General features: G+C 50.5%; 1 protein-coding gene across 9 annotated transcripts; it reads right to left on the reverse strand.

The window, feature by feature from the left end:
• Nucleotides 1-645: 645 nt before the first annotated feature.
• Nucleotides 646-24,072, reverse strand: Fbxl19 (F-box and leucine rich repeat protein 19). Of its 9 annotated transcripts, none has more exons than XM_027404510.2 (14): nt 23,882-24,072; nt 23,595-23,735; nt 22,517-23,243; nt 19,904-20,104; nt 19,436-19,576; nt 18,339-18,482; nt 18,128-18,214; nt 17,830-18,048; nt 17,156-17,317; nt 15,632-16,143; nt 6,554-6,717; nt 6,273-6,434; nt 1,905-2,123; nt 646-1,822 (listed from the first exon to the last, which is right to left on the reverse strand). In XM_027404510.2, the coding sequence occupies exons 3-14, from the start codon at nt 22,556-22,558 to the stop codon at nt 1,617-1,619; spliced, it is 2,259 nt and encodes a 752-aa protein (XP_027260311.1). In that variant the 5' UTR covers nt 22,559-23,243; nt 23,595-23,735; nt 23,882-24,072; the 3' UTR covers nt 646-1,616. The 9 variants fall into 9 exon arrangements, with proteins under 9 accessions (XP_027260311.1, XP_027260310.1, XP_027260315.1 ...); XM_027404509.2 differs by having other exon boundaries at nt 22,517-23,258; XM_027404514.2 differs by having other exon boundaries at nt 23,050-23,258; nt 23,882-24,071.
• Between the last annotated feature and the right edge of the window lie 678 nt (nt 24,073-24,750).

A 24,750-nucleotide genomic window follows, 5' to 3' on the forward strand; every position in this document is an offset into this window, starting at 1 on the left:
ATTCTCCCCAGTTTAACCACAGGAGCCCCTTCCGCCATCCTTACCCACCACTCAGACTCGACACCGCAGACAGACACAGGAAGTCAGCGGCCCCGGCTAGAAGATTCTGAGTTTTATAGCAAACCGTATTGTACAGACTTGGGGGTTCAAGGGGCCCAGCCCGGCTGGGTACCCCACTTGCCCCTCGCCGGGGTGCCTCCGCCCCTCCCTCAAGCTGCCCCTTCGTCAAGCCTTTCTCCAATCCCAGGCCCCCCTCCCTCCTGCCTTTGGTCCGCCCAGCCCCCGCCCCCAACCCGCGCACCTTCCTGTTACCTGAGGTATGTGGATAGATTCCCCTCCCCCCACCCCCATGTGGTACAATCCAGTTCCCCCTGGCCTAAGTTGAGTGAGCCCTGGACCCGACTCCTCCCTCAGGTTCTTGAGACCCCACCCCCACACTGGAAGAAGGAAAGGGGTGGAGAGAGGGGAGGTGCCAAGAGTCTGTTACTAAGTTCCCACAGCAACTAAGAGGGACCGTTTCCAGTCTTAGCACTGATTTCCAGAGGTGTCCATTGGCTGCTATTTCCACGGCAACCAGGAGTGGCAGTTCCCTGGGCAAATGGGACACACGTTTCCATGACGATGAAAGAACGGGAAGAGCCAAACTGGAGAAGTCCCATCTTGCCCATCTTTAAGCTGACATCCCCCACCCCCAACTCGGGTCAGAGGGGTGGAGCTGTTCAAGACAGAGAGAGTTGGGGGTGGGACGGTCCAAACTGGGTACCCACTAGCCCAGTCTTGGTCAAGCCGGTCCCCTCACACCACAATCCCCCAGGTCCGAGGTTCCCCCGGTTCAAGTAACACTTCAGTACAGATGAATGTTCAAGTATTGTGTAGAGAGCCAGGCAGGGGTCTGGGCTACCCCTCACCACTCCCCTGGACCACGAGCTGGACAACAGGTAGACCCGTGGCCCTACTCCTTGCAATAGCTGCCATTTTCAGTGACGTTCAAGGAGTCTGGGTGGGGGAAAGAACTGAAATCTGGGTGGAAGGAAGGGGAGAGGGGTAACCCCAGAGAGGGTACTTACTATCTCCACATCTGCTCCTCTCCCAGCCCCCAGTCCTGGCATGTCTTGGCTTCTAGAGCCCCCTATCTGATTCATGGATCCCCAATTGCTCCTCTGGTTTCCCTTTTTGGCCCCCCATCCCACCCAACTGGTTTTTGTTCCCTGAACCCTTGTTGGTCGGCTTTCTGCCCTCCCCACACCCACCCTTCCGCACTCCCAGTATCCTGTGTACAAGATATCACTTCCCTCACTCTTCCCTGCTTGAGACTTGCACTCTCACCGCCCCTCCCACCGTCCCTTTGGCTCAGCACCTCCCCAGTACCTCTTGACCCATTCCCCCAAGGGGATGGACAATGAAGCAGGTGGAAGGGAGAGAGGGGAAGCAAAGGCCCCCGGAGATATCAGTGCAGGTGTGGGAGAAGGGGGAGGCTGGCTCAAGTCACTGGGCAGGAATCTCAAGTCATTACACTTAGAGGAGTGCCAAGTCATGAAGAAAAATAACCTGGCCTCCCACGGGGTGAAATGAAGGCGAGAGGTACAGTCCCGGGGGAACGGAGCATAGGCATCCAACTAGCTGTCCTTGAGAAGTAGTTTCTCTTCTGGGCAGCGAAAGGGGCCAGGTGGCCCAGCAGCTGCCAACCGGGCACAAGCTTCAGGTGAGAGCTGGCGGCAGGAGCGTAGGTCCAGGCGGCGAAGACGGGGGCAGCGACGGAACAGTGGAAGGCAGTGGTCCGTGAGGCGGTGGCATCCTGAGGATGAGGCAGTAGCAGCTGAGACTAGACAGGTGAGTGGGTAGTAGGCAGGAGACAGGGAACCCACATCGCCAGACAAGCAAGGTAGACAGGGGATCACACTTACCAGCGAGATTGAGGTGCACCAGTGTCTCTCGGAGAGGGGAAGTGGGAGCTGTGAGGAGGTGGACACTCGGGTCCCCAACATGGGCGCAGTGACTCAAGTCCAGGGCACTGAGCTGGGGAGCATGGCGCAGTAGGAGCCTCAGAGAGGCATCAGTGAGCTCCAGGCCTGCCAGGCGAAGTTCTGCCACACCCTGCAGCCGACCTCTGCTCTCCGTTTGCCCTGGGAAGACAAAGAATTTAGCACTCAAGGCTCCTCCTACCCCTGGACCCTACCCCAGAGTTCTGCCACTGCCCTCTACCCTGATTATAGGCCCACAGCTGCTCCCAACATGTGAGAGCCCTCCCCCCTGCTGCTCCACATGACTTGCTTTTCCAAACACCCACAGCACCCAATGTCTGACCTTCTGACCTGACATCTGACCGTTGCTCCTATCCCCTCAGGGAGCCTCCCATGAGAGCTCAAGTCTTAACATTCCTCTCCTAACCCCCACCCCCAGTATCTGATTCACTGTATACATTTTTCCTTAGGGATCTTTTTCTCCCTACATAAAAATGTCAGTTCAAGAAAGCAGGAACTTTTGCTCACTGCTCTGTCCCTAGTAAGAAGCCTAGTATTTTCACCCAGAATCCAATAAACAACACCCTCCACCCTCCCCATGACTAGTGAGGTCACTGTTCTAGCTCAACAAAAGCCTCACTCCAACTCCTCTTGTTCCTTATCCACCAAGAACCAGATTTGACCACAGACACGCTCCTACACTCTTGCTATGTAACTCTGGCTGGCCTGAACTCCATATAGACCTAGTTGGGCTCAAATTAGCAGCAATTCTCCTGCCTCTATCTCCTGAATGTTACTGTGCCTGATCTACTTTCTGGCACCAAGAAACCTTTCTCAAACACAAAAGGGTTAATATCTCTCCTCTACTTGAAATGCTCTGGAGGTATGTGCTGGTTCGGTTTTATTCTTATTTTTATTTTTGTCAGTTTGACACATGCCAGAATCATCTTCGAAGGGAGAATGTCAACTGAAGAATAGCCTCAATCAGATTGGCCTGCAGGCAAGTCTGTGGGGGCATGTTTTTAATGATTGATGTATGACTGCACAGCTCACTGTGGGCAATACCACCTGGGCAAGTAGATCTGGTGTGGTGTAACAAATGCAAGCTGAGCAAGCCATGGAGAGCCAGCCAGTTAGCAGTGTACTTCCATGGCCCCTTGCTTTAGTTCCTGCCTTGAGTTCCTACCCTGACTTCATAATGAACCACAAGGTATGAGATGAGATGAATCCTCTCCTCCCGAAGTTCCTTTGGTCATGTTTTATCACAGCAGTAGAAAACTAAGTAGGACAGGGTAACTTCCTGATAGAACGCTGACTCCATAAATGGCTCTGTCCACAAACTCTGATGGGATGACCTATGCTCAAAAGAGACTGCTGGCCACTGCAGAATGAGTCCAGAGGCTTCCTTCTCCCCTGTCTCTAGGGAAAAGGATTCAGCATCCTCCTACCCCATACTGGCTTGAGTGCCTGACTGGTGGACTGCAGGTTCCGCCCCAGAACTACAGTAGGCCCAAGATCTCAGGTTTACTTTTCTTCCAAATTCTCTTGCAGAAACACTGTTAGGCCTGCAACTACACTCTAAGCAGTCAAGCCCTGGTCAGGCAGGGGTGGTGTACACCTTTAATTCCAGCAAATGGAAGGCATAAGCAGGTGGATCTCTATAAATCTGAGTGAGTTCCAGGACACCCAAGGCAAAAAAAAAAAAAAGCCTTGGGCTACAGAGATGTCTCAGTGGTTAGGCACACATACCATCCTTCCAGAGGACCTTCATCAATTCTTTCCTAGCACCCACATCAAAAGGCCCACTGCCACCTGTATCCAACTGTCTGACACCCCTGGCCTATACGAGCATTGGTATGCACATATCCACACACAGACATATATAATTTTAAATAATAAAGGAAGCCAAGCCTCTCCTTTGGTCACCTCTATTCAGATGAGAACATTGAGGCCTGGGTCACAAAGTCACCCGTCCAAGAACACATGTATAAAAAGCAAGAGAGACAGTACCCCAGGCCTAGGGACTGAATCAGATTCTTAACCACAATGCCATCACCTGCCAGGCAGTAGCCTGTCTCTGAGAAAAACATCACCAGATGTCACAGACTAACAAGACAAGTTTCCAAAAATGTTCTATGGCATCTGCACAGTGCTGAAAATTATGGGGGGGGGGGTGTCTTAGGGGTTGAACCTAGACCTCATGTGTATTGGGTGAACACTCTCCACTTGCTGTGTCCGCATTCACTTTCAGTTGCCTAGGCTTGCCCTGAATTCCTGACACTCCTGCCTCAAATTCCTGAGTACTTTGGATCACAGGAATGGACTACTAAGGTTCAGTTAGAATTACTCTTTATGTAAAATTTATTTTTGAGACAAAAATCTTAATATTTAGCTCAGGGTAGCCTCAAATGTATATTACTCCCCTGCTTCTGCCTCAGGAGTGCTGGAACTACAAGGTGGGCCACCACACCCAGCCTGGCTAACAATACAAAAAAGGACATCTATTTGTTGTTCTTGTTTTGTTTTTCCAGACAGGATTTCTCCGTATAGCCCTGGCTGTCCTGGAACTAACTCACTTGTAGACCAGGCTGGTCTGTCTCTGCCTCCCGAATGCTAGGATTAAAGGTGTTTGTCACCACTGCTCAGCTAAGTGTTTTAAATATATGGGTATTTTGCTTGCATGTATGAAGTTGCAGAGGAAGTCAGAAAAGATAGTTGTGTCTCCTGGAACTTGAGTTATAGATGGCTGTGAGCAACCATGTGGGTGCTACAATTCAAACACAGGTCCCTGTGGAAGAGCAGCCACTGAACCATCTCTCTGGCCCCTTAAATCTCTCAGGCCACTTCAATATAGAAATTTAGATCAGAGATTTTTCTTGAAAACCCATGCTTACTTTACCATGACAATGAATGGCAGCACTAACAGGGCTGCTGGTGCCACTTCCTAAGGTCTGGCACCCAAACATCCCTTCTGTCACTACCTCTGTGGGCATTCAACTTGGCAAGCCCTGAGTTCTAACCCTCCACATAGCTCACAGCTTAGAGAAGAAGCTCATTTACAGACTGCCCACAGCCCAAGTCTACCAGAAGAAAGGTTATCAGAACTTGTGGCGGAAAGGGCAGGGGATATTAGTGGATGCAATACAAGTGAGAAAACTAAGCATATTAAATAAGAGCTGAGACAGCTTCTGAAGTGAAAGAAACGAATGATCAGAAAAAGTAAGACACGATGAAAGGACGTGGCCTCCCTGAAGCCCCAGCCTTCCCTGCTCTGCTACAGTCACACTTGGTGAGAGCCAACACTCAAGACTGCTGAAACCTCTTCCCCATGAATTCAGGCCTCAGAGATGTAAAATGTGAAAGACTAAAGGGGGAAAACAAAACAAAACAAAACAAGTGTGGGGTCTTTTCCTGCAAAGGATTTTAAAAGGACAGCTGTTAATTAGATGATTAGGATGATTAGGATGTTACAGCATCAGAGGTAAGGAAGATAGGAAAAGGAAAAGGCCCCAGAATGGGAGCGAATTGGCAAGAAGGCTGAAACAGCTAAAATACAGGGATGGTGTAAGGCAGCAGGCGGCCAGCTAACCTAGCCCTCAGCCACCACAGCGAAAAATATTGGTTTTATCCAAGGATGGTGGTCCACATCTCTAAACTCAGTACTCAGGAGGCAGAGTATCACAGGTTCCAGGTTGGTCTAGGCTACAGAACAAAACCTGTCTCAAAACCAAACAAGAACAAAAACTAAGACATGGTTCACACTAATCCCAGCATATGGGAGACAGAAGCAAGCTGATCCCTTGACTTTGAAGCCAGCTTGGTCTATATAATGAGACCCTGTGTAGAACCACGTTAAAAACAAAAACTAACACTGTGAGCTCAGTGGTAGAGTGCTAGCCTAACATGCATAGGGGCTGAGTTCCCTCGGCATGGAAAACAAAAAGTGGCCTTTACTCACAGTGTTAGAGACAATGAGAGTTAAAGCATGGGATTACATAAACAGATGTGCCCTCTCAGGTGGCTTTCCTGGCTCTGGTATGAAGAGACTGTTGGGGTCAGAGAGGATGTTTGAACACCATCACTCCTCACTGGGCCTTTCCTTCCCTTCCTAGGAAACCCTATCCTTTTATGACTTAGTTCCAAGCACACAGCAGGAAAGTGAGTGAATGACAAATGGCCAAGACAGGTCTTCCTATTCAGATTCCTATTTTCTTCCATCTTACTTTAACGCCTGGCATGTCAGAATAGCATTCAGAACCTACACCTCCACTCTACCTAACCCATCTACTGATGAACATATGGTGGCTAAACCTGGTTTAGTGTCTGGTGGAGGCAGCAGCAGCTCACGAAGCTGGGAGTCTTTGACATCTTCAATCCAGCGGAGGTCCAAGAGCCGAAGTGCCGGCAGTGGGGCCGAGCCCAGGGCAGAGACGGAGAGCCAGGAGCACCCGGAAAGCACCAACTCCTGCAGGCCTAGAAGAAAGGTCAGGAAGCAGATGATGGAACTTCACCCAGTACCCGCCTTTGTTGTCTCGTGTCCCATTCCCCCCACCCCCCACCCCACGTCCAGACTCACCACCAACGAACCCTACCTTGCAGTCGGTTCAGAAGCCACATGAGCTGCTTTTTGGAGACACCTGTCCAGCTGAGGTCCAGAGCACGGGGCTGGCGGCGAACAACTCCACTAAGCATGGGTGGGGTCAGTGACTTCCTTCGGCTTAGGTCCATCCTAGGCCACAGACGCTTGTCGTAGCACCTGCCAGCCACAGGGGGGAGACAGAATCCTCAGTCCCAACTCTCAAGGAACACACAATCTCAACACCCCAGCTCTCTCCTGTCCCAAGGATGGCAAGAATCTTCTGGCCACCAGCCCAAATAAAGGACTGGATTTTAGGACCCCACCTTATTGCTAACTGGAAGCAAGACCCTGGGCAAGTCCATTCCTCTCCCTGACTCAGAAAGACTTCAGTTATAAACTGAAGATAATGACTCAGGCAGCTTGCAGGGCCGCTTTAAGATCAAATGAAATAATTACAGTTCATGGACCTTACAACTTATAAAGTGCTTTGCCAGATAGCTACACAAACTTCATACACACTATTTGATGTAATTAATGCCAAAGAGATCTAAAAGCAGCCCCTAGACTCGACCTCTGGGCTTCTCACAGGCTCTTCTCAGCTTTACTCCACCATGTGTATGTATAGTTAACTCTGGACTTACAGCCCTGATATCTTCTGTCTGTTGGATTATGGAGTTTCCCCCACTAGGATTTAAGTTCCATAGGGGCAGATTTGGCCCCTTTCAACTCTGGATCCTAACATCCAACACACGAAAGGCAGATGCAAAGTTCAGGTGAGTTACCGCACACTTGTTGCCTGAATGAATCAAGCCAGGCTTCCACTAAGCACTCTGCCACCAACAACTCAAGTCACCATTTTGCATTTATTCATTAAGAGCTTATGGAAGGCCTGGTGGGTTCCAGACACTGGAGGGCAAATGCAAACACAGACTCCAAACAAGTCTGACTCCAGCACTCCAAAAGACCCAACTGGTCCAACAGGCAGCGAGTGGAAGGCTCCCAAATATTATTGAGTATAGTCCTTCCCCAGCTCTCCTGAAGGAAGCTGTTAACATCTTGTGGTACGCTGAAGTTCCAGGAGACTCCAAGGTCTTCTGTTTGAGTAATTTTCAAAGGTGAGCCAGGAAATTCCCACTGAACTAGATGAACAGGCTGGGGATGAGACCTGGGAAACCTGAGGTTGAAGGAGGAATTTCTATGTCTTTTATCTGTCTTCTATTTCTCTGCAAAACATGGGTTTATCTTTTTTGGTTTGTTTGAGAAAGGATCTCAAACTATAGCCCAGACTGGTCTGAAACTCACTTTGTAGCCCAAACTGGTTTGGAACTCACTGTTTAGGCTACTTTAGAACTGGAGGTGGGCAAGGCATGATGGTGCATACCTTTAATCCCAGCACTCAGGAGGTTCTGGCAGGTGGATCTCTGAGTTTGGTCAACATAATGAGTTCCAGGACAGACAAGGCTCAAAACACACCTTTAATCCCAGCACTCAGGAGGCAGAGGCAGGTAGACCTCTGAGTTTGAGGCCAGCCTGGTCTACAGAGTGAGTTCCAGGATAGCCAGGACTGTTACACAGAGAAACCCTGTCTCAAAAAACAAAACCACAAAAAAACAAACAAACAAACAAACAAACAAAAAAAACCCCACAAACAACAAAAAAAGAAACAAAAGACCTTGAAGTATTCTTCCTATCTCAGCTAGGATTGCAGGTGTGTGCTTACCACCATATTTGGCATGATTTAAACCATTCTCTATCCTTAAAACCAGTGTTGTACTGGGAGTACACGCCTGCAATTCTAGCACTTGAGAGTTGGAGACAGGATAATCAGGAATTCAAGGCTGGCCTCAGCTACATGAGACCCCATCTTAAAGAAACAAAACACAAACAATAAACAGCAGACAACAGTGGTTCACAGAAATGTGTAACTAAAAATAAACACAAGGGCTAAAGATGCTCAGTCAGTAAAATGCTCAACAAGCAAGCCTGATGACCTGCCTGAGTTCTATCTCAGAACCACGTGAAAAGTGGAGAGAGAACTGACCAGTTATACTCTTACACTCTTGAACCTCACCTCCTCCCAAGTAAGACAAAAATTTAAAAACCAGTCTATATTTCATAGTGGGACACTGTCACTAAAAGCCAGTGAGATGCTAGTACCAAACCTGATGACAGAGTCCAATTCCCAGGATGACACCTCATCCTACTTCACCCCACCCCCAGCCCCTTGAGCCACAGACAGACATACACACATAAAAAACAGATTAAATATAATGAAAAGGCCAGTAAAAAATGAAATTTAAATAAATACAATGAAACTATTACACTCCAGTCAGGAGTTGCTATGGCTGTAGGCTACCTCAAACTACAGCCAGTTAAGCAGGTGATATGGATTAGAAACCTGTTAAAGACGCAATGGCCACCAATAGATTTCCTTTTGAAAACCAACAGATTTAGCTTTCATTTGCTGTCACTTGAAGGGTCAGGTAACTGGGCACAAAGCACATGCTGATAGCCCTAGCTTCTCAGGAGGCTGAGGCAGGAGTATCACACCACTAAGGAGTTTGAGGTCACATTGGGCAGTGGAGCCAGAGTCTGGCTCAAAACACAAACAAACTGGGCATGGAATTGTACCCCTGTAATCCTAGCACATGGGAGGCAAAGAAGGAACATCACAAGTTTGAGGCCTGAAAAGGCTACATATTAGCACCCTGACTAAAGGAAAAAAGAGAAAAAAATATCAACAAACAATAACAAAAATAAAATTGTTATTGAGCTCCTCTCAATGCATTTCCAAAGGCTATAGAGTCAGGCTTCAGTGGGAACCAAGTCTTCTGCTCCCCACCTATGCCTGCCTGCCTTTCATTCTTCCCTTCTACCTGCCATTCCAGTCTCTCCTCTCCACCCCTTCCACTCAACAATAAACATACCTCTCCAATTCCAAGAAGAAACAACCAGACCCATCACCACTTCTTCCCTTGCTACCCTGGCCAGCATTGAGAGGAGCTCAACAGCTTCTCTCTGAAAGACTTCCTGGTTGACCACACTGGGCAAGAAAATCCTAATTTGAGGGTACTCACAGGTCCCCAGTTTGTGTCATATTCCACAAAAGCCAGGCCAGAATACCTACCTGCCTATATAGGCATGCAATGCCATCTAGTGCCAACATATTCTGGCACATTCTTTGTTGCCTGGAAGGCCAACTCTCCCAGGTCCTTCAAGGCTCAACTCTAAACCTTCACATTCAGAAGTCTCCCTGATCATTTCTTGGCTGGAATCAGTCCCAGGACACTGGGATTAACCCTCAGTGTGGTAGTCAACAACTGTTGAGGTCCTGTTGATAGGAGTATCCAGCTTCCTCTGGGCATGAGGAACAAAAACACCACTGGGGAAGACCAAGAGGATAAGGACATGGCCCCTCAACCCAGACCCAGAGAAGGGAACATCCTGTAGAGATAATGCCTGAGCTGAGGCTGTGACAAAAGCTGCCTTACTCCAGGAAGGGGAAGGTGGACAAGGGCAGAGTCTGTCTACACCCAGGAGCAGGACAACATGGCGGCTCTGGAAAACTCAGGAGGCAAGAACAAGGACACCTTAACAAATGGTGCTGATGCTACAGGACTAACAGCACTTGTTTACTCAAGGGTTACTATGTCCCGAGTTCTGTTCTTTGCACTAAGCTTAAGTCCACATCATCCCTGGGAGATGATTATCACTCTTTTGTTCATTTAAGAAAAATAAGGCCCAGAGAGGTTAAAAATGTGCTCAAGAGCTGTAGAGAGGGCTTAGCAGTAAAGAGAGCACTTACTGCTCTTGCAGAGGACCTGGGTTTGGCTGTCAGAGCCCACATGGCAACTCACAACTGCCTGATGCTCTGGTTCGAGGGGATCTAACATGCTCATGTATGCCTGTGGTGCACATAAACTCACACAAGCACACATAATATATATAAATAAATTAAAAACAAAAACGAAACCTTGTTCAAGGACATGTAGGTATTACATGGATGGAGCCTGAATCCTGAATGGGAAAAGGCAGGAATGAGGCTACCAAGGAAGCCAGAGCAGCAGTAGGGAGGTCAAAAAGGACTGCAATGCCAGGTGCACACACAAGTCAGAGGCACAGAACCAGAGGGGAAGTGTATAAGCTGGGGAGATTTAACTCCACACTTGGGGAGACCTCTCTCAGCCTCTATTTCCCAAGCCATAAAATGGGGTAAGAGTTCTGACTTCAAAGGCTTGTTACACCAAAAGGAGCACAGGAAGGGTTCACTGGGGCCCAGCATGTGTCTAATGGGACTGTGAACGTTGGTTGACAGAGAGCCATGGATATCTTTCTAGCTGGGGAGGTGACATGGTGAAAAGTGGCACTTAAAAGACAAGGCACACTAGGATTCTCTCTCTCTCTCCCTGTAGACCAGGCTGGTCTCAAACTCACAGAGATCCACCTGCCTCTGCCACCCAAGAGCTGGGATTAAGCGCACGTGTTACCACTGCCTAACTAAGGATTCTTGAATAGGCAGACAAGCCTTTTATTGTTGTTCTTTTTTTTTTTCTTTGTTTTCTTTTTCTTTCTTTCTTCTTTCTTTTTTTTTTTTTTTGTTTTTGTTTTTGTTTTTCAAGATAGGGTTTTTCTGTGTAGCCCTGGCTGTCCTTGAACTCAGAGATCCACCTGCCTCTGCCTCTGCCTCCTGAGTGCTGGGATTAAAGGCGTGCGCCACCAAGGCCTGGCAACATCCCTGTTTTTACTTCAGCCTAGCCCACATCCTCCTGTCCTCCACTGCAGTTTCAAACCTCATCTTGCAGAAGACCCTGGCGACAGAGGCTTCCAAGTGCTCTCCACAGGCTCTGCATCACTGTGGACACAGGCTACAGTTAGTTCTCCCTTCTAAGAGCTCTCTGAGATTCCAAAACTGTCACTGTCCTCCAGTCTCCCACCAGCCAACCTTGACCAGGAGCCAGTCCCTTCCTTACTTCCTTCTCTGCCCACGTCCTTGAAAACTGCAATGTCTACCTAGTACATCAACACCTCCTCCACAACCCCCGCCTGCCCTTTGCCTCCCAGTTCTAAATAATCAAAGCCACCAGACAGGAAAGCCTGCAACTGCCTGCTCTCCCACTTACAAACCTCTCCAGCTACACCCTCTTCTATCTCTCTCCACACCCGTTTCTTCATTTATATTCATTCACTCATTGTTGCCTTAATAGTTGGTGAATGCCAGATGCCTTCTCAGAAACCAGGGGCACACACAGCAGGAGCACTGGACCAAGTCCCTGAGTTGGAGCTGATGTCTGGCTTTGGCTCTCCCTCTCTCTAAGCATAGCCAAGAATAGCAAGGTTTTGTATGTATGTGTGGCTGGAGACAGAACCCAGATCCTCTGCATATTAGGCAAGCACTCTACCACTTAGTCCTTCTGATAAAAAAGCCAATTATCACCTTTGGTCACTGATCTCCCCTGATCTCCCATCAACACCCACCACTACCCATCACCCTTCCCTCCTCAGCCTCTCTTTTTGTAGGACCCACCTTGATCTCCCAGAATTCTTGGGTTGCTCTTTCTCTAGCTCATACTCATATTGGGCCTCTGCTCTCTATCACAGCAGTTCTCAACCTGTGGGTTGAGACCCCTTTGGGGATCGGAATAACCCGCACACAGGAGTTGCCTATGACCATTGGAAATCAGATATTTACATTACAACTCCTAAGAGCAGCAAAATTACAGTTATGAAATGGCAATAAAAATAATTTTATGGTTGGGGGCCACTGCAACATGAGGAACTGTTATCAGGGACCACAGCATTAGGAAGGTTGAGGACCACTGCTCTGTCAAATCTGCTACCCACAGGATGAAAATTTCAAGTCAGCACCAGACTGTACCTTCTCAGCAGTGGTATCTGACTAGTTCACAAGCTTCTCAGACCAAAGAGATCAAATCGGGAGCTCTCTCTCCACTGAAACTGTTCCTCCTTTGTGATTCCCAAGCTTCAAGAATATCTCTATCTCCCATCCTGGCTCCTGGGTCACAAATTTAGTTGACACAATACCATCTTCACAGCCAATGAGTCAGCAAATTCAAGCCAATTTTCTGCATTATGAAGGCTTGAACCTAGGACCATGATTAAACAGGTGCTCTCTCTACCACAACTCCTGTCCCCTGCAAAAGCAGTGCATGCTCTTAACTGATGAACCATCTCTCTAGCTGCTCCCCACCCCCCTTGTTTTTTTGAAACAGGGTCTCTTCCCAGGAACTAGGGCTTGTTGATCAGGTCCAGCTGGCTGGCCAGCAAGACCTGAGAATTCTCTTGTCTCAATGCTGGCCTTTTACATGGGTTCTGGAGGTTCTTTACAACAAATACTGACAGAACTATCTCCCCAGCTCCCACCCTTTCCCCTTTTTCCTTATTTCTCCCTCTCCTCCTTTTTTAATTAAATGTAGGCTGTCCTGGAACTCACTCTGTAAACCAGGCTGACCTCAATTTACAGAGATCCGCCTGCCTCTGCCTCTGCCTCTGCCTCCTAAGAGCTGGGATTAAAGGCGTGAGCCAACACACTCATTTTTCCTAGTCCTTTTATCCTGTGAAGTGTCAAATAATTGCTGAGGCTAGCCTAGAGGTTGCCATCTTTCTGCCTCAATCTTCCAAGTAATGGAATTACAGACCTACGCCCTCAAGCCTGGCGCCATTCCTCCTCTCGCTTTAAGGTCTTGTTGGTGCAACACTGAAGCAGGAAGGTTTTGAATTGACAGCAAAACTTTGTCTCCTCACTTCCTCCCTGAAGTCTCAAGCTGTCCCTTTTCCTACCGCTCCTGCTTCAGTGCCCAGATGTGGCAGAGCTTCCTGACAAGTCCCCCACTGTGGCCCCCATAAGCCTGCTTTCCCCAAGTCGGTTCTTCTCACCTGAAGGCACCATTTACTGAGGGCTTAGTACCCTAAGGCACTGTGCTAAGTGCTCTACAGGAATCGCCTCATTAAATCCCACAAGGTAAATAGGACTTGGCTTCTGTATCTGAGGTTCTGCATCTAAAGAGTCAACCGCCCACGGGAAGAAACATTCAAAACAAAAACTGCCTATGTACTGAAGGAGACATGTTTTGTTATTCCCTAAACAATACACTATAGTAACTATTTATGTATTATCTGTATTGTATTAGATTCTATAAGTCATCTAGAGAGTGAGCAGATTATATACAGACACTGTGCTATTTGGATTTTGGTATCCTGACATGCAAGAGCATTTTAGAGTAATCCTTCTTAGGACCTGAGTGAGCTCCAACTACATTACAAATGAGAAATAGAGGCCGCAAGAGATATGTCACCATTGATGAAAGGTGTGGGCTAGGCTGCAGGGCCCAAGCTGGGAAACACTATGCACTCACTGGCCTCTCTGCTTTGACCACTTCCAGTGACAGGTCTCTTCATGGATTCCATGTGTCAAGCATAGAGCTAGCCAAAAATGCATGAACAATCACCTCCCCCGAACTACATCAGATGGTGTGGTTACCCTCAGCAGCATCTGTGATTGCATCTATGCTGCAGTCTGACTATCAAATCTTCCAGAGCACCCTTCTTTTTTTTTGGGGGGGGGTACACTCTGAGACATGGTTTCTCTGTGAAAACTGCTCTGTCCTGGAACTCACTCTGTAGGCCAGGCTGGCCTCAAACTCAGAGATAGGCCTGCCTCTGCCTCCCAAGTACTGGGATTAAAGGCGTGTGCCAACACCATCTGGCTATCCTGTTTTTTTTTATGAAGAAAATGAGGCGAGGACTGGTGGTGCAGACCTTCTAACCCTAGCTACTTGGGAGTAAAAGGATACCAAGGCCAGCCTATGCAGTTTGGAGAGCCTGTCTCAAAAATAAAAAGGAAGAAGATGGCTCAGAATATAATTCAGTAGTGGAGGACTGGCCTCAGCACCAGTCCTTGGGTTCAATTCCTAGTACAGGCAAAGAAGAGAAGGAAGGAGGGAGGATAAGAAAAGAAAGTAAGTAAGTAAGGCAGGCATGAGGAAGTTAAAAAACTAGCTCAAGGGCATAAACTCACTGGAACAAACAGTCTACCAGAAGCATTTGCCTCTGGCTCTCACATACCAGTCTCCCTGGCTCTACGGAAACCAGAAGGCAAAGTGCTAGCTCTCCAGATCCTGTCCCAAAGGAAGGGGGAGTTTTGTTTAGCCCCTAACTTAACTTGCAAGCTTCAAGCATGCTCAACCCTCAAGAGTGCTGCTATTATAAAGATAACCATCACACTTTTTTTTTGAGACAAAGTATCATTATGTAGCCAAGACTGGCCTCCAACTCAGGCTCCTCCTGCCTCAGGCTCCTCCTGCCTCAGCCTCCTCAGGGCTGGAGATGCAACATTGTTGAAGCTCTGACAGGAATCTGAGTCCTGGGAAAAAGCTTGAATTTACTCACTTAGTAAAACTTTTCTTGAACATCAATCTATACAGCCTTTGTACTATGCTGGGGATATGAAGATAAAAATCGATACAAAGTATGTGCCCCAACCCCAGAAACTGAAGGGAACATGAAAATAAATAATGAAAGCTTGTCCACATGCCAAAGGCCTTTTTGTGCTCCATTAGGGGAACACAATGCTGTGGGAGCAAGATGGAGGAGGAAGCTTGTTGGGAGAGAATCAGAAGGGGGGACAGGCTTTGGAGGATGACCCTACACAGAGCTGAGGGGGTCAGCAGGGAAGGAGTGGGCTTCAGGAAGTCCAAGCATGGCTGCTTTAGCGGGCAAGGGCTACCTTAGTAAGGCTGGGACCAAATCAGACTGTTTTCAGAAGATGGACCTCAGAACGTGAGAAGTGGACACCGCCTGACACTATGCTTGGTACACACTAACTCTTAACATATATAAAAGCAAAAGGGAATTAGTGGGAGCCACAGGATCCAGATTCAAACTCCTGGTTCTACTATCTCTTCTCCACAGAGCTATTGGAGGTTAAGTGAGCTCAGAGTAACCATGAGAGGATCACATTACAACAGACACATCAAGGAAGGAAAGATTCAGAGAGACTCAGAGACCTATTAGAGGTCACCCAGCAAGCAAGAATCATGGCAGCAACAGAACTCAGGCCTGTCTAGCCACTCACCAGCGGCTCCAAGTCCGGCAGACTCGCATGCAGACACACAGCTCTCGGGGTCCCAGGTGCTGGAAGACACGAAGCCAGGCAGCCCGAGGCAGGGGGTGGTCGGATCCAGCAGCCAAAGGCAGAGTGTCAGGCTCAGGGCTTCGAGGCGGGGGCCGTACCACGTGCCGCTCCAACTGTGGAGGCCGTGGTGGTGGGGCAGGGCCCAGGGGCCAGCTGAGCAGTGGTCCCCCACTGCCAGGGCGTATAGCCCGCCGCCCCCCACGGTTCTCCTTCTCGCCAGAGCTGCCCCGGGCTGGCCGCCGCCCATTGCGAGCCTCCCCCGGAGCTTCATCCTCACTAAGTGATGTGCCAGATGAGTCTGAGTCAGAGTCTGAGTCCGAGGAGGACGAGGAGGTATCAGGCACCCGCTCCAGCAGCTGGCACATCCGTTTAAAACGCTCCAGTTTCTCCCTCTGTGGTGATGGGGATGGCACTGCTGGTCCCTCAGCAGAGGCCATAGGTGGCTTTGGTTTCTGCAGAGAGACAGGTGAGGCTATACAAGGGTCCAAAGTGACTTTCCCAACCACTCACCCAAAAGGAATCACCAGAGGATGAAGAGCCCAGGAGACAGTCCTGAGTTCCTAATTACTCCCAAACAGTCCATCTCTGGACTTCAGTTTCCTTATCTATAGTGTGGATTCAAAGTCCAGGGAGCCTGGTGGGTCTGTCAATGGCTCATGAACCTCCCAGAGACAATGTGTGGAGTGCTGGCTTGCCTTTTCAATTCTGGAACGTAGCAAGTCCTGCTTCACCATTTACAACATGGAACAGCTAGACTAGACAAGTCCACAATGTGGGAAGAGCAATAACTAACTGTCTTGGAGTGGAATAATCTTGCTCTCTGACTGGGGTCCTCACAGTAACCTATCATAGGGACAACTTAAGCTACTTACTCCTTTTAGATATGAGGCAACTGAGTGAGGCTCAAAAAGACCAGGTGACCTGTCCAAGGTCACAAACTGACATTTGGTGGATCTGGACAGTCAGATTGCCAGTGCAGAGTACTATCAGAACTCTGGCTCTGCAGTGTGACCTTGGGCCAATCTTTTAGCTTCTCTGGGCCCCATTACTTTATATCTCATTGGATCTACCTAGTGCTGTGGGATGGGAGGAGAGGTTAGCTTAGTAAGGAGCTATCTTCATCTCACAAATTAGAAAACCACTTGTCAGCCCAGAGTGAGCAGCTAACAAATTGCCAAACCACATAAAGAATCGGTGATCTGGCAGAAATTTAAATTCATTTCTTTACACTTAGGCTTGGAAAACTGAGAAAAAATGTGCCAGACAACAGCCCAATGGTTACTGGAAATCAGGGGTTCTTATGACCTGTACCCAGTCTACTATACCAGCCAACTCTTTCCAGGGGTCCAGTGACCATGTGGGGTTAGGGCAAGACAACATGAGCAGAAAGGGACAGATCTTAGTCTCCATATGGAAGGTGGGGCAAGGAAGGGGGTGGGGGGAAGGAATAGGTCCCCGGCACACCTCCCAGCTCTCGGGAGGGAGCCCAGGGTGGCAGGATGAGAATGCCTGGCTCGGATTCAGAACCCTGGGGGGCAGAAGGCCGGGGCTGCCTGGGTCCGCTCCTCGGAGGAGGCAGGCATCTCCACCCACCTTCTTCAAGTGCCTCTCTCGGCCTCCTTTCACCTACCAGAAGGAGATACGGGAAAGAAAGAGACCCCATTAGAGAGAAGCCCTTAGTAACTACCAAACTAAGGTCCATGTCCTCTTCTTGGACTACAAATCCCAGAAGCTCCCACCCCAGGAAGACTGCTCAGCATGCTAACCTTGTAATCAGTATGTTGGCTTACTGAGCATGCTCCTCAGCTCCTTTCTTCCCCCTCAGGCTTTTTGGAGCCCTTCCCTCCGCCTCTGTAGTAGTTTGAGCATGCTCTATAGCTCCTCCCTAATCCTCCAGGTCTCTCAGATTCCTGGCCTATACCAGTAACCCTTCACTTGTGTTTCTTCTTCATAGTGAGCACGCTCCATCCACAGCCAGCCCCCGCCCCCCCAACAACTCCTAAACACCTCTGAGGGAACCCACATAGCCTCGCTCCCCAGGTAAAGCAGGGCCAGGCTCCAGAACCAAAGCACCCACCAGGCTAAGACTACAGCTCCCAGAATCCCATGGGCTAAACCAGACTCACCCTTCCGCTTACCTTTTTCCTTGGGGTGGGGGGCTCATTCCCTGCCTCCCTCTCCTTCCGTTTGGGGGGCCCAGGCACATCGTCAGGGGTTGGGCCAGCAGGTAAGGGTCCCTTTCTTCTGGGCAAAGGTGGTGGTGGTGGTGGCTCCTCTGTCAGCTTCCATCCACCCCCTAGGTTAGCGCCTTCCTCACCATTGTCAGCCCTACGGCGCCCTGGACCCTCACCTGCATCCTGAAAAGTGTAATCTTGGGGTGAGGCCCCACCTAGCTCTCAATCCCCCACCCTGCCCCTATCCCAGTCCCTGCTTTACCTTGCTTGTCCGTCCTTCCTGGGTACATCGGGGGCACTCCCAGCAGTTGGGAATCTCTGAATTAATTACACCCTCAGCCTTTCCCATCTGTGGGCAAGAGACCAAATAATGAAGAGAAGGTGCCACTCTGTGTCCACAGACACACTGGCCTACCTCCTTACTCCCTGATAGTTTAGCCCACCCCAGTCTTCAGGGTCCCAAGACTTAGCACCTTCAGGCAGCCAGGGTGGACGATCTCGTTGCAAATTGTACACTCCATGAGGCTCAAACTAAATTTCTCTTCCTCTCCTTCCACTGTATCCTCCTTCCCTGCCTCCCCACACAAGAGGCATACAGCTGTGTGTGGGAGCACGGGCTGTTGGGAAAGAGGAGGCATTAGAGACCCCAAAACCAAGGGCAAAACTTCTTCAACATTAGCTGTAGGAGGAGGCACGTTCAGACCCCACAAGCCAAATCCTTAATTTGGTCCCTTTTGCCAGAATGGCCTTCAGCAATTGATTTCTGCATCTTGAAGATGGGGTGAGGGATCTGTCCTTTGCAGGACCATTGTTAAGAACAAGACAAAGCATGAGGGGGTTGGAGAGACAACTATTGTCATTATTGGAATTGTCGGCACAAGGTTCAGGGCTAGTGTGATCCTGAAATTATAACTGGCTTGGAGTAAAAGAGACCACAGACAAATGACAATGCTCAGAATGGCTTCAAGGAGGCAGAACAGTAGCTTGAGGGTAATTCTAAGGTTGTTCAGTTCCAAAGAGTGGCTCTGGAAGCCACAGTGAGACCAGTTAGGGAAAGATCCTTGGGAACATGTAAAGCCACAGCTGCTTAGTTTTAGGGGAAAAGGCAGGCGTCTCCAGACAATGTGACTTTAGGGAGGACAATGGTAACATTGAATCATATCAGGGATGCTGAAGGCCATGGATCTAGATCAAGGAAGAAGGATCAGAAAGTAAGGCAAGGGGCTGGGGGACAAAGGAAGAAAAGTGGCTGTGAGGGTGAAAGTGCAAGCAGGAAAGCGTGGCTGGAGGAAGGGAAGAAGGCAGTGATGTGTGTTAAGGATAAAGCCAGTTCCTTGTGGCTACTGGGGAATGGCCATTCTGGTGGTCAGGGCTGCTTAAAGGGTGAGGGAGGCATGGGAGAAACCACGTTTCCCAGATAACCAGTATGTGCCAGGCCTTTCAATAGGGCATTCATAGCATACTACTGTCTAATCTTTGCAACTCAGAAAAGAAACATTTTATAGAGAAGGTACTTGAAGATCAGTGATTTGCTCAAGGTCACAAGAAGGGGGTCCTAGACTCAAGATACCCGAAGGTGTGTGGAAGAGGCCAAAGACAAAAGCTCTTCTCTGGTGAAAGGGATGGGTTCCTCTTGCAGATACCGGGGCACGGGCAAACAGCAGGGGCTGAGCTTTCTATAGACCTGAGGCAGATTCTTCCGTGTACCCCACTTTGTGACAAAGACAAAACCAGACATTTAAACAAATCACTGAAGGAAGACGGGAAGTGAGTGAATGAAAGAACAGCACCTCTAAGGTACATTTAGGAAGCAGCCACTAGACCCCAGCGTGCTCAGGCCAGTGATACTAGTGTAATGGTGCTCTGGGGAAGTATGCCTGGGGTTCCAAGGCATGGGGGGCAAGACTCACCACGTGCACTGTACATTCAGGAAGCAGCCACTGGACACCCAGAGAGTGCTCAGGCCCGTACTACTAATGGTGCTCTGGGGAAGTATGCCTGGGGTCCCAAGGTACCCGGCATGGGGGGCAAGACTCACCGCAGTGCACTGCCGAAGCAGGCACGACTGCTTCATGCGCCCGGGCCCCCCGAACTTCTTCATGTCTCGGCAGAAGTGGCAATCCCCGCACTCAGTTCGGACACAGGCCCGGCAGCGGCGGCAGCGGGTTCGGCGTCGGCGCGCTCCGGCCCCCGGCCCCCGGCTGCTCGACGACATTGGGGGCGTCAGCAACGCCGAGGGCTGTGGGCAGATGGTGGTAGAGTCAGAGAGGCCTGCTGAAGCTGGCCTGAGAGATTCCTGGCCGCAAGCTCCCTGCACCTCTGATGGGGCAGGGCTCCTATTTCTACCCTCGAGACAAGAAGGTCAGCCCTCTAGCGTGTGTCCTGAGTAGTGGGCCACTCCCTCTACTCAAGGCCTCCTCCTCTAACATTCCCTCTTGCTTATTATTCCCAAGCCCTGGAAGGAGACACACTGGGGCCCCTCCTCTAACATCTCAAACCAAGGTTCCTGGAAAGGGCTTCATGGCTGCAGCATTATCTCAGGGAGCTTCCAATTCATACCTGTTACCCAAACACCCCATGCTCTCACAGATTTACCTCCAGATTGCAGGGTGCAAACAGCACACTTTTCTTTCTCCCTCTGTCCTTTCTCTTTCACATGGGTACTAGTCATTCAGACCTTTCAAAACTGGATACTCTGACGAGATCAACTCCATTTCTAATGACCCACTGTGCTCTCAACTTCCCAGGGCTGACACCCCTGAGATGCTTAAGTGGCCCTTCTCAGCCCGCACAGAAATCCTTCTGCTCCAAGATATCCAATAGGATCCCTCAGACAGCCTGGGTAGTCTCCCGGGTTCCCTGGGATTCTACAAGCCAGTCTAATATCTCAACAAAATTCAAGGTGGGCTCGGTTTTGGATCCTCCCCGCCACACTACCCCACATCTTACCAGCCTGCTTTTCATTCCTAATTGTCTGGAATCCCTGGGGCTCTCCTGCCCATGGAAACCAGATCCTCTAAAATCCCACATGGACTCTGCAAGCCTGGAGGGGTCTCTTCCCAGCCAGTCTTAGACCTGCTTCCCCCTGGCTTCTCCCTTTCCAAGGACTTCCAGACCATCCACGGGGTAAGGGGCCCTCCAGCACTCTAGGGGAGGGGCCTAGAGGGCGGCGACTGGAGGCGGGGGATGGAGGGGGAGGTCTGCAAGGGGCAGAAGGGTCGGGGAAGGAAGGCCAGTTCCCTAGGGTTGGGAGGTTATAGGAAAGGAGGTTGGAGAAGAGTTTGGAGCAAAGGGAGGGTGAGGCTGGGGGCGGGGAAGGCAGGGAGAGGCCAGGCTGAGGATGAATGGGAGTGGGAGCTGCCCAGGTCTGGGGGTGAGGAGGAGCCGCATGAACCCACCTCACACGTGTCCCGGGAGCCATCTCTCCCTTCTCGGCAGCTCCCGGCGGGTCGGCGGCCATCGGCGGCGGGGGGGCCGGGCGGCGCGGGGCGCGGAACGCTCAGAACGCCGGGGTCCACGGCCCCCCGAGGGCGCTCGGCCCCTCCCTCCGGCGGAGGCCGGGACAGCAGCGAGTGGAGATGGGGAGCGCCGGGGGCGAGGCCCTCCCACGGGCTGCGGCGCGGCCCTTCCAGGGGGAGGTCCTGCTCTGGGGGGCTCAGTCCCTCAGCCCCCCCAGGCCAACAGGGGCTCCTCGGGCGCAGGGTGCTCAGCTTCTGCCCGGGCCCCACTCAGTCCCGGGTACGAGTCTCAGCTCCCCACCCCCACGTCTCCCCAAACCCCCGACCCTTAACTGGCCCCTTCCCAGCTCCAACTGCCCGGGGGTCCAGGGACAGACCCGGGGGCCCCCCACCGTTTCCGGGGTTCAAACCCCGCCCACCGCCGGTTCCCGGGGAGGGGGGGGTCGCTGCAACCTGCCCCCCTCCCCTGGGTCCGCCCCTGTGCTGCGGCCCCCTGACCTACAGAGACAGGGCGCGCAGAGGGGGTGAAGGAAGCTGCTCAGCTTGCGCGCGCCCCGCCCTCCCCCCTTCAAACGCGCGACCCTCGAGATACAGGGATTTAAATAATATTTGAATAAGTCCTCTCCTAAAATGGGAGGGTGTAAGGAAAGGATGGGACAGAGGCAAGAAGGGGGGTGGGGGCAGTTGGGGTGTCTCAGCACCCCTAGTCCCCTAGCCTCGCGCTGCTTCGGCCCCGGGCCCTGGTCGCCGCTCTCATCCCTCCTCAGCTCCTTCCTCCTTCCTCCTCTCCTCCCTCTCCCCTCCCTTCTTCCCACCTCCTCCTCCTTTTTACTCCCTCCTTCTTCCAGAGGAACCCCGCCCCCTTCTCCCTCCTTCCTCCACCGCCTCGGCTATCCAGGTCGAACGCGTGCAAAGCACGACGGGAGATGTAGTCCTGCAAATTCTGGAGCTATCGTGGGAAAAATGGGATACTGAGGCCAGCCGGCACTACAAATAAGATGGCGAAAGGCAAGCCACGCTGGGAGCCGAGCATGGCGGGAATTATAGTTCAGTTGACCCGAGACTCCCCGTAGCAGGACATAGAGAAGGAGCGGGAACGATGACTACAAACAAGATGGCCTTTTCCCCCGACCCGACCTCCTTTCCAGGCACTCACACGCCCTCTGGTCCACAACCCTCCGCGTGTGTGGTACCTGACGGGAGTCGCAGTCCATCTGCTGCCTTCCCGCTGCCATTTCTACTCGTCAGGAACAATGGGAAGGTGAAAAGGAACGAGGACTACAAGCAAGATGGCGAACGAGGGGCGTACACCTAATAAGTCGATCTTATGAAGTGGGATGGGAATAGTAGTTTCCTAGTCTTCCTGTGTTCCTTAAGAATGCCAGAACCAGGAGGATAAAGAGACTACCATAAAGATGGCAGACCACCTAACCTTTCCTGGTCGCTTCATTCTATCACTTTGAGCGCTTCACCCGCCTGTACTATCAAAATCCCGCACTCGGTGGTGCAAAGCCGGCCGGGAATTGTAGTCTTCCCCGTTCCCCTCTTTTATCTTCTGTCGAGACAATGGAAGTGAGAGGGGCGGGAACTACCGCAAAGATGGCGGGTGAAGGAGCAGAGGATGCTATGGGATTTGTAGTCCAAGAGCTACGACTATGCTCTGCGATAAGTACGAAAGGACTGCTGTAGAGATGGCAACCTAGTCGCTTGCCCTCGGTGCCTGTACCTGCTGGGGTATGTAGTCTCTTCTTTAGATGTACACAGAAAGGACGCTAGCTGTTGAAATATGTATCACCGCGAACACGCCAAATTGCAAGCGAACGGAAACGGAAAGTCTATTTCCTCCTGGCCTTCTTTTCTAAAGGGCTTGCAGGGAAATGTAGTCTCAGGCTTTCTTTCTAAGTGGAGAATTGATGTCACCTGTGGGAATCAGTGCTGGTGAGAGAGAAACATCGGGGTGATCAGGGAGTATAGAATATCCGCCTTCCCAGATAGTGAGGATTTCTTGTTTTAAAAGAAAGCATCCATAACAAATATTGTCGCAACAAGGGAGGCGTGGTTCTCGCCGGAAAGTACTCCCACGCTGTTGTCCCTTAGAAAGCCTGGGCATCTCACACACGATGCTCCTTCTCCCAAACCTTTGCAAATCGATACCTTACACGTCAGCTGTACCAAAGGAAGAAGGCTTTGGAATATGCAAAATCTCCTTCCAGCCTTAGGAAGTCATCAAACCTCAGTTTCTTATCCGAAAAGGGAGATGGTAATACTCACCTCCAAGCAGAGAGCGTTAAAAGTGTTCAAGAAAGTAACCAGTTCTGGTACGCGGCATGTGACTGCAGTTATTTTTTCGAGGTCCCTTCCAGGTCTGTCGTTTTGGAAGCCCAGGAATCCATCATGCCGGACAGTTAGCTTCTGTGAGAAGAAAACTGACGAGTAGATTACCCCCATCTTAACCCCCACCCCTCTTCCGTCCTCATCTGGGTCTTCCAGCCACCTCTACCCAGAACTTTTCCCAGGGGGCGCCATCACTCCTTTTAACAGAGGACTCGCACACTGACCAAATTTCCTCAGCACGAACTTGTAGCGTTTGTGTGCTGAGAAGCCTCCTGTCCTGCCTTTTCAGCCTTGGAGGCCTCCTCTGACTTTCGGCTGCCAATGGGTCTGCTTTATGCCAACTTGATGTTCCTCCTGCGCCCCGGAAAATCCGCTCACTACTACCCCAAGCCAGTCCCACCGCTTCCTTGTCTCCTCTAAGTTTCCAGCCCTGCTGGAGACTTGGTGGGTGTGGTTTTTCTGCCTGGGGAGTTAACTCTGACCAAAACTGTGTGAAGTCACAGTTTGCTAGTACTACTAGCCTTAAGGTAAATGGAGGCTCCTTACAGTCCACACATCAGTCGCGGTTCCCAGGAAAGTATCTGAACATTTTAAATCCTCTCTGCGCCGGGCCTTTAATCCCAGCACTGGGGAGGCAGAGGCCGGTGGATCTCTGTGAGTTCGAGGCCAGCCTTGTCTCCAGAGCGAGTGCCAGGATAGTCTCCAAAGCTACACAGAGAAACCCTGCCTCGGAAAAAAAAAAAAAAAAATCCACTCTGCTTTTACTCCAGCAGCTGGCAAGGACTGCTTTCTGGTCTTATTTTCTAGCGCTGTCCACACAAGGACCAAAGTTGCACTTTTTCACCTATTCCACATCTCCACCCAGCAGTTTATCCTTCGAGTTCCTATTAAAATTCCACTGCCCTAATAAAGCCTTCCAATAATTCCCAGATTTCATCCCCAGGCAGTGGTAGCCCACTAGTCCCAGCACCCAGGAGGCTGAGGCAGAGGCAGGTGGATCTCTGTGAGTTTGAGACCAGCCTGGTCTACAAGATCTAGTTCTAGGACAGCCTCCAAAGCCACAGAGAAACCCTGTCTGGAAAACTACACACAC

This window comes from Cricetulus griseus, chromosome 3 (assembly GCF_003668045.3).
Source record: "Cricetulus griseus strain 17A/GY chromosome 3, alternate assembly CriGri-PICRH-1.0, whole genome shotgun sequence".
Classification (NCBI taxonomy): domain Eukaryota; kingdom Metazoa; phylum Chordata; class Mammalia; order Rodentia; family Cricetidae; genus Cricetulus; species Cricetulus griseus.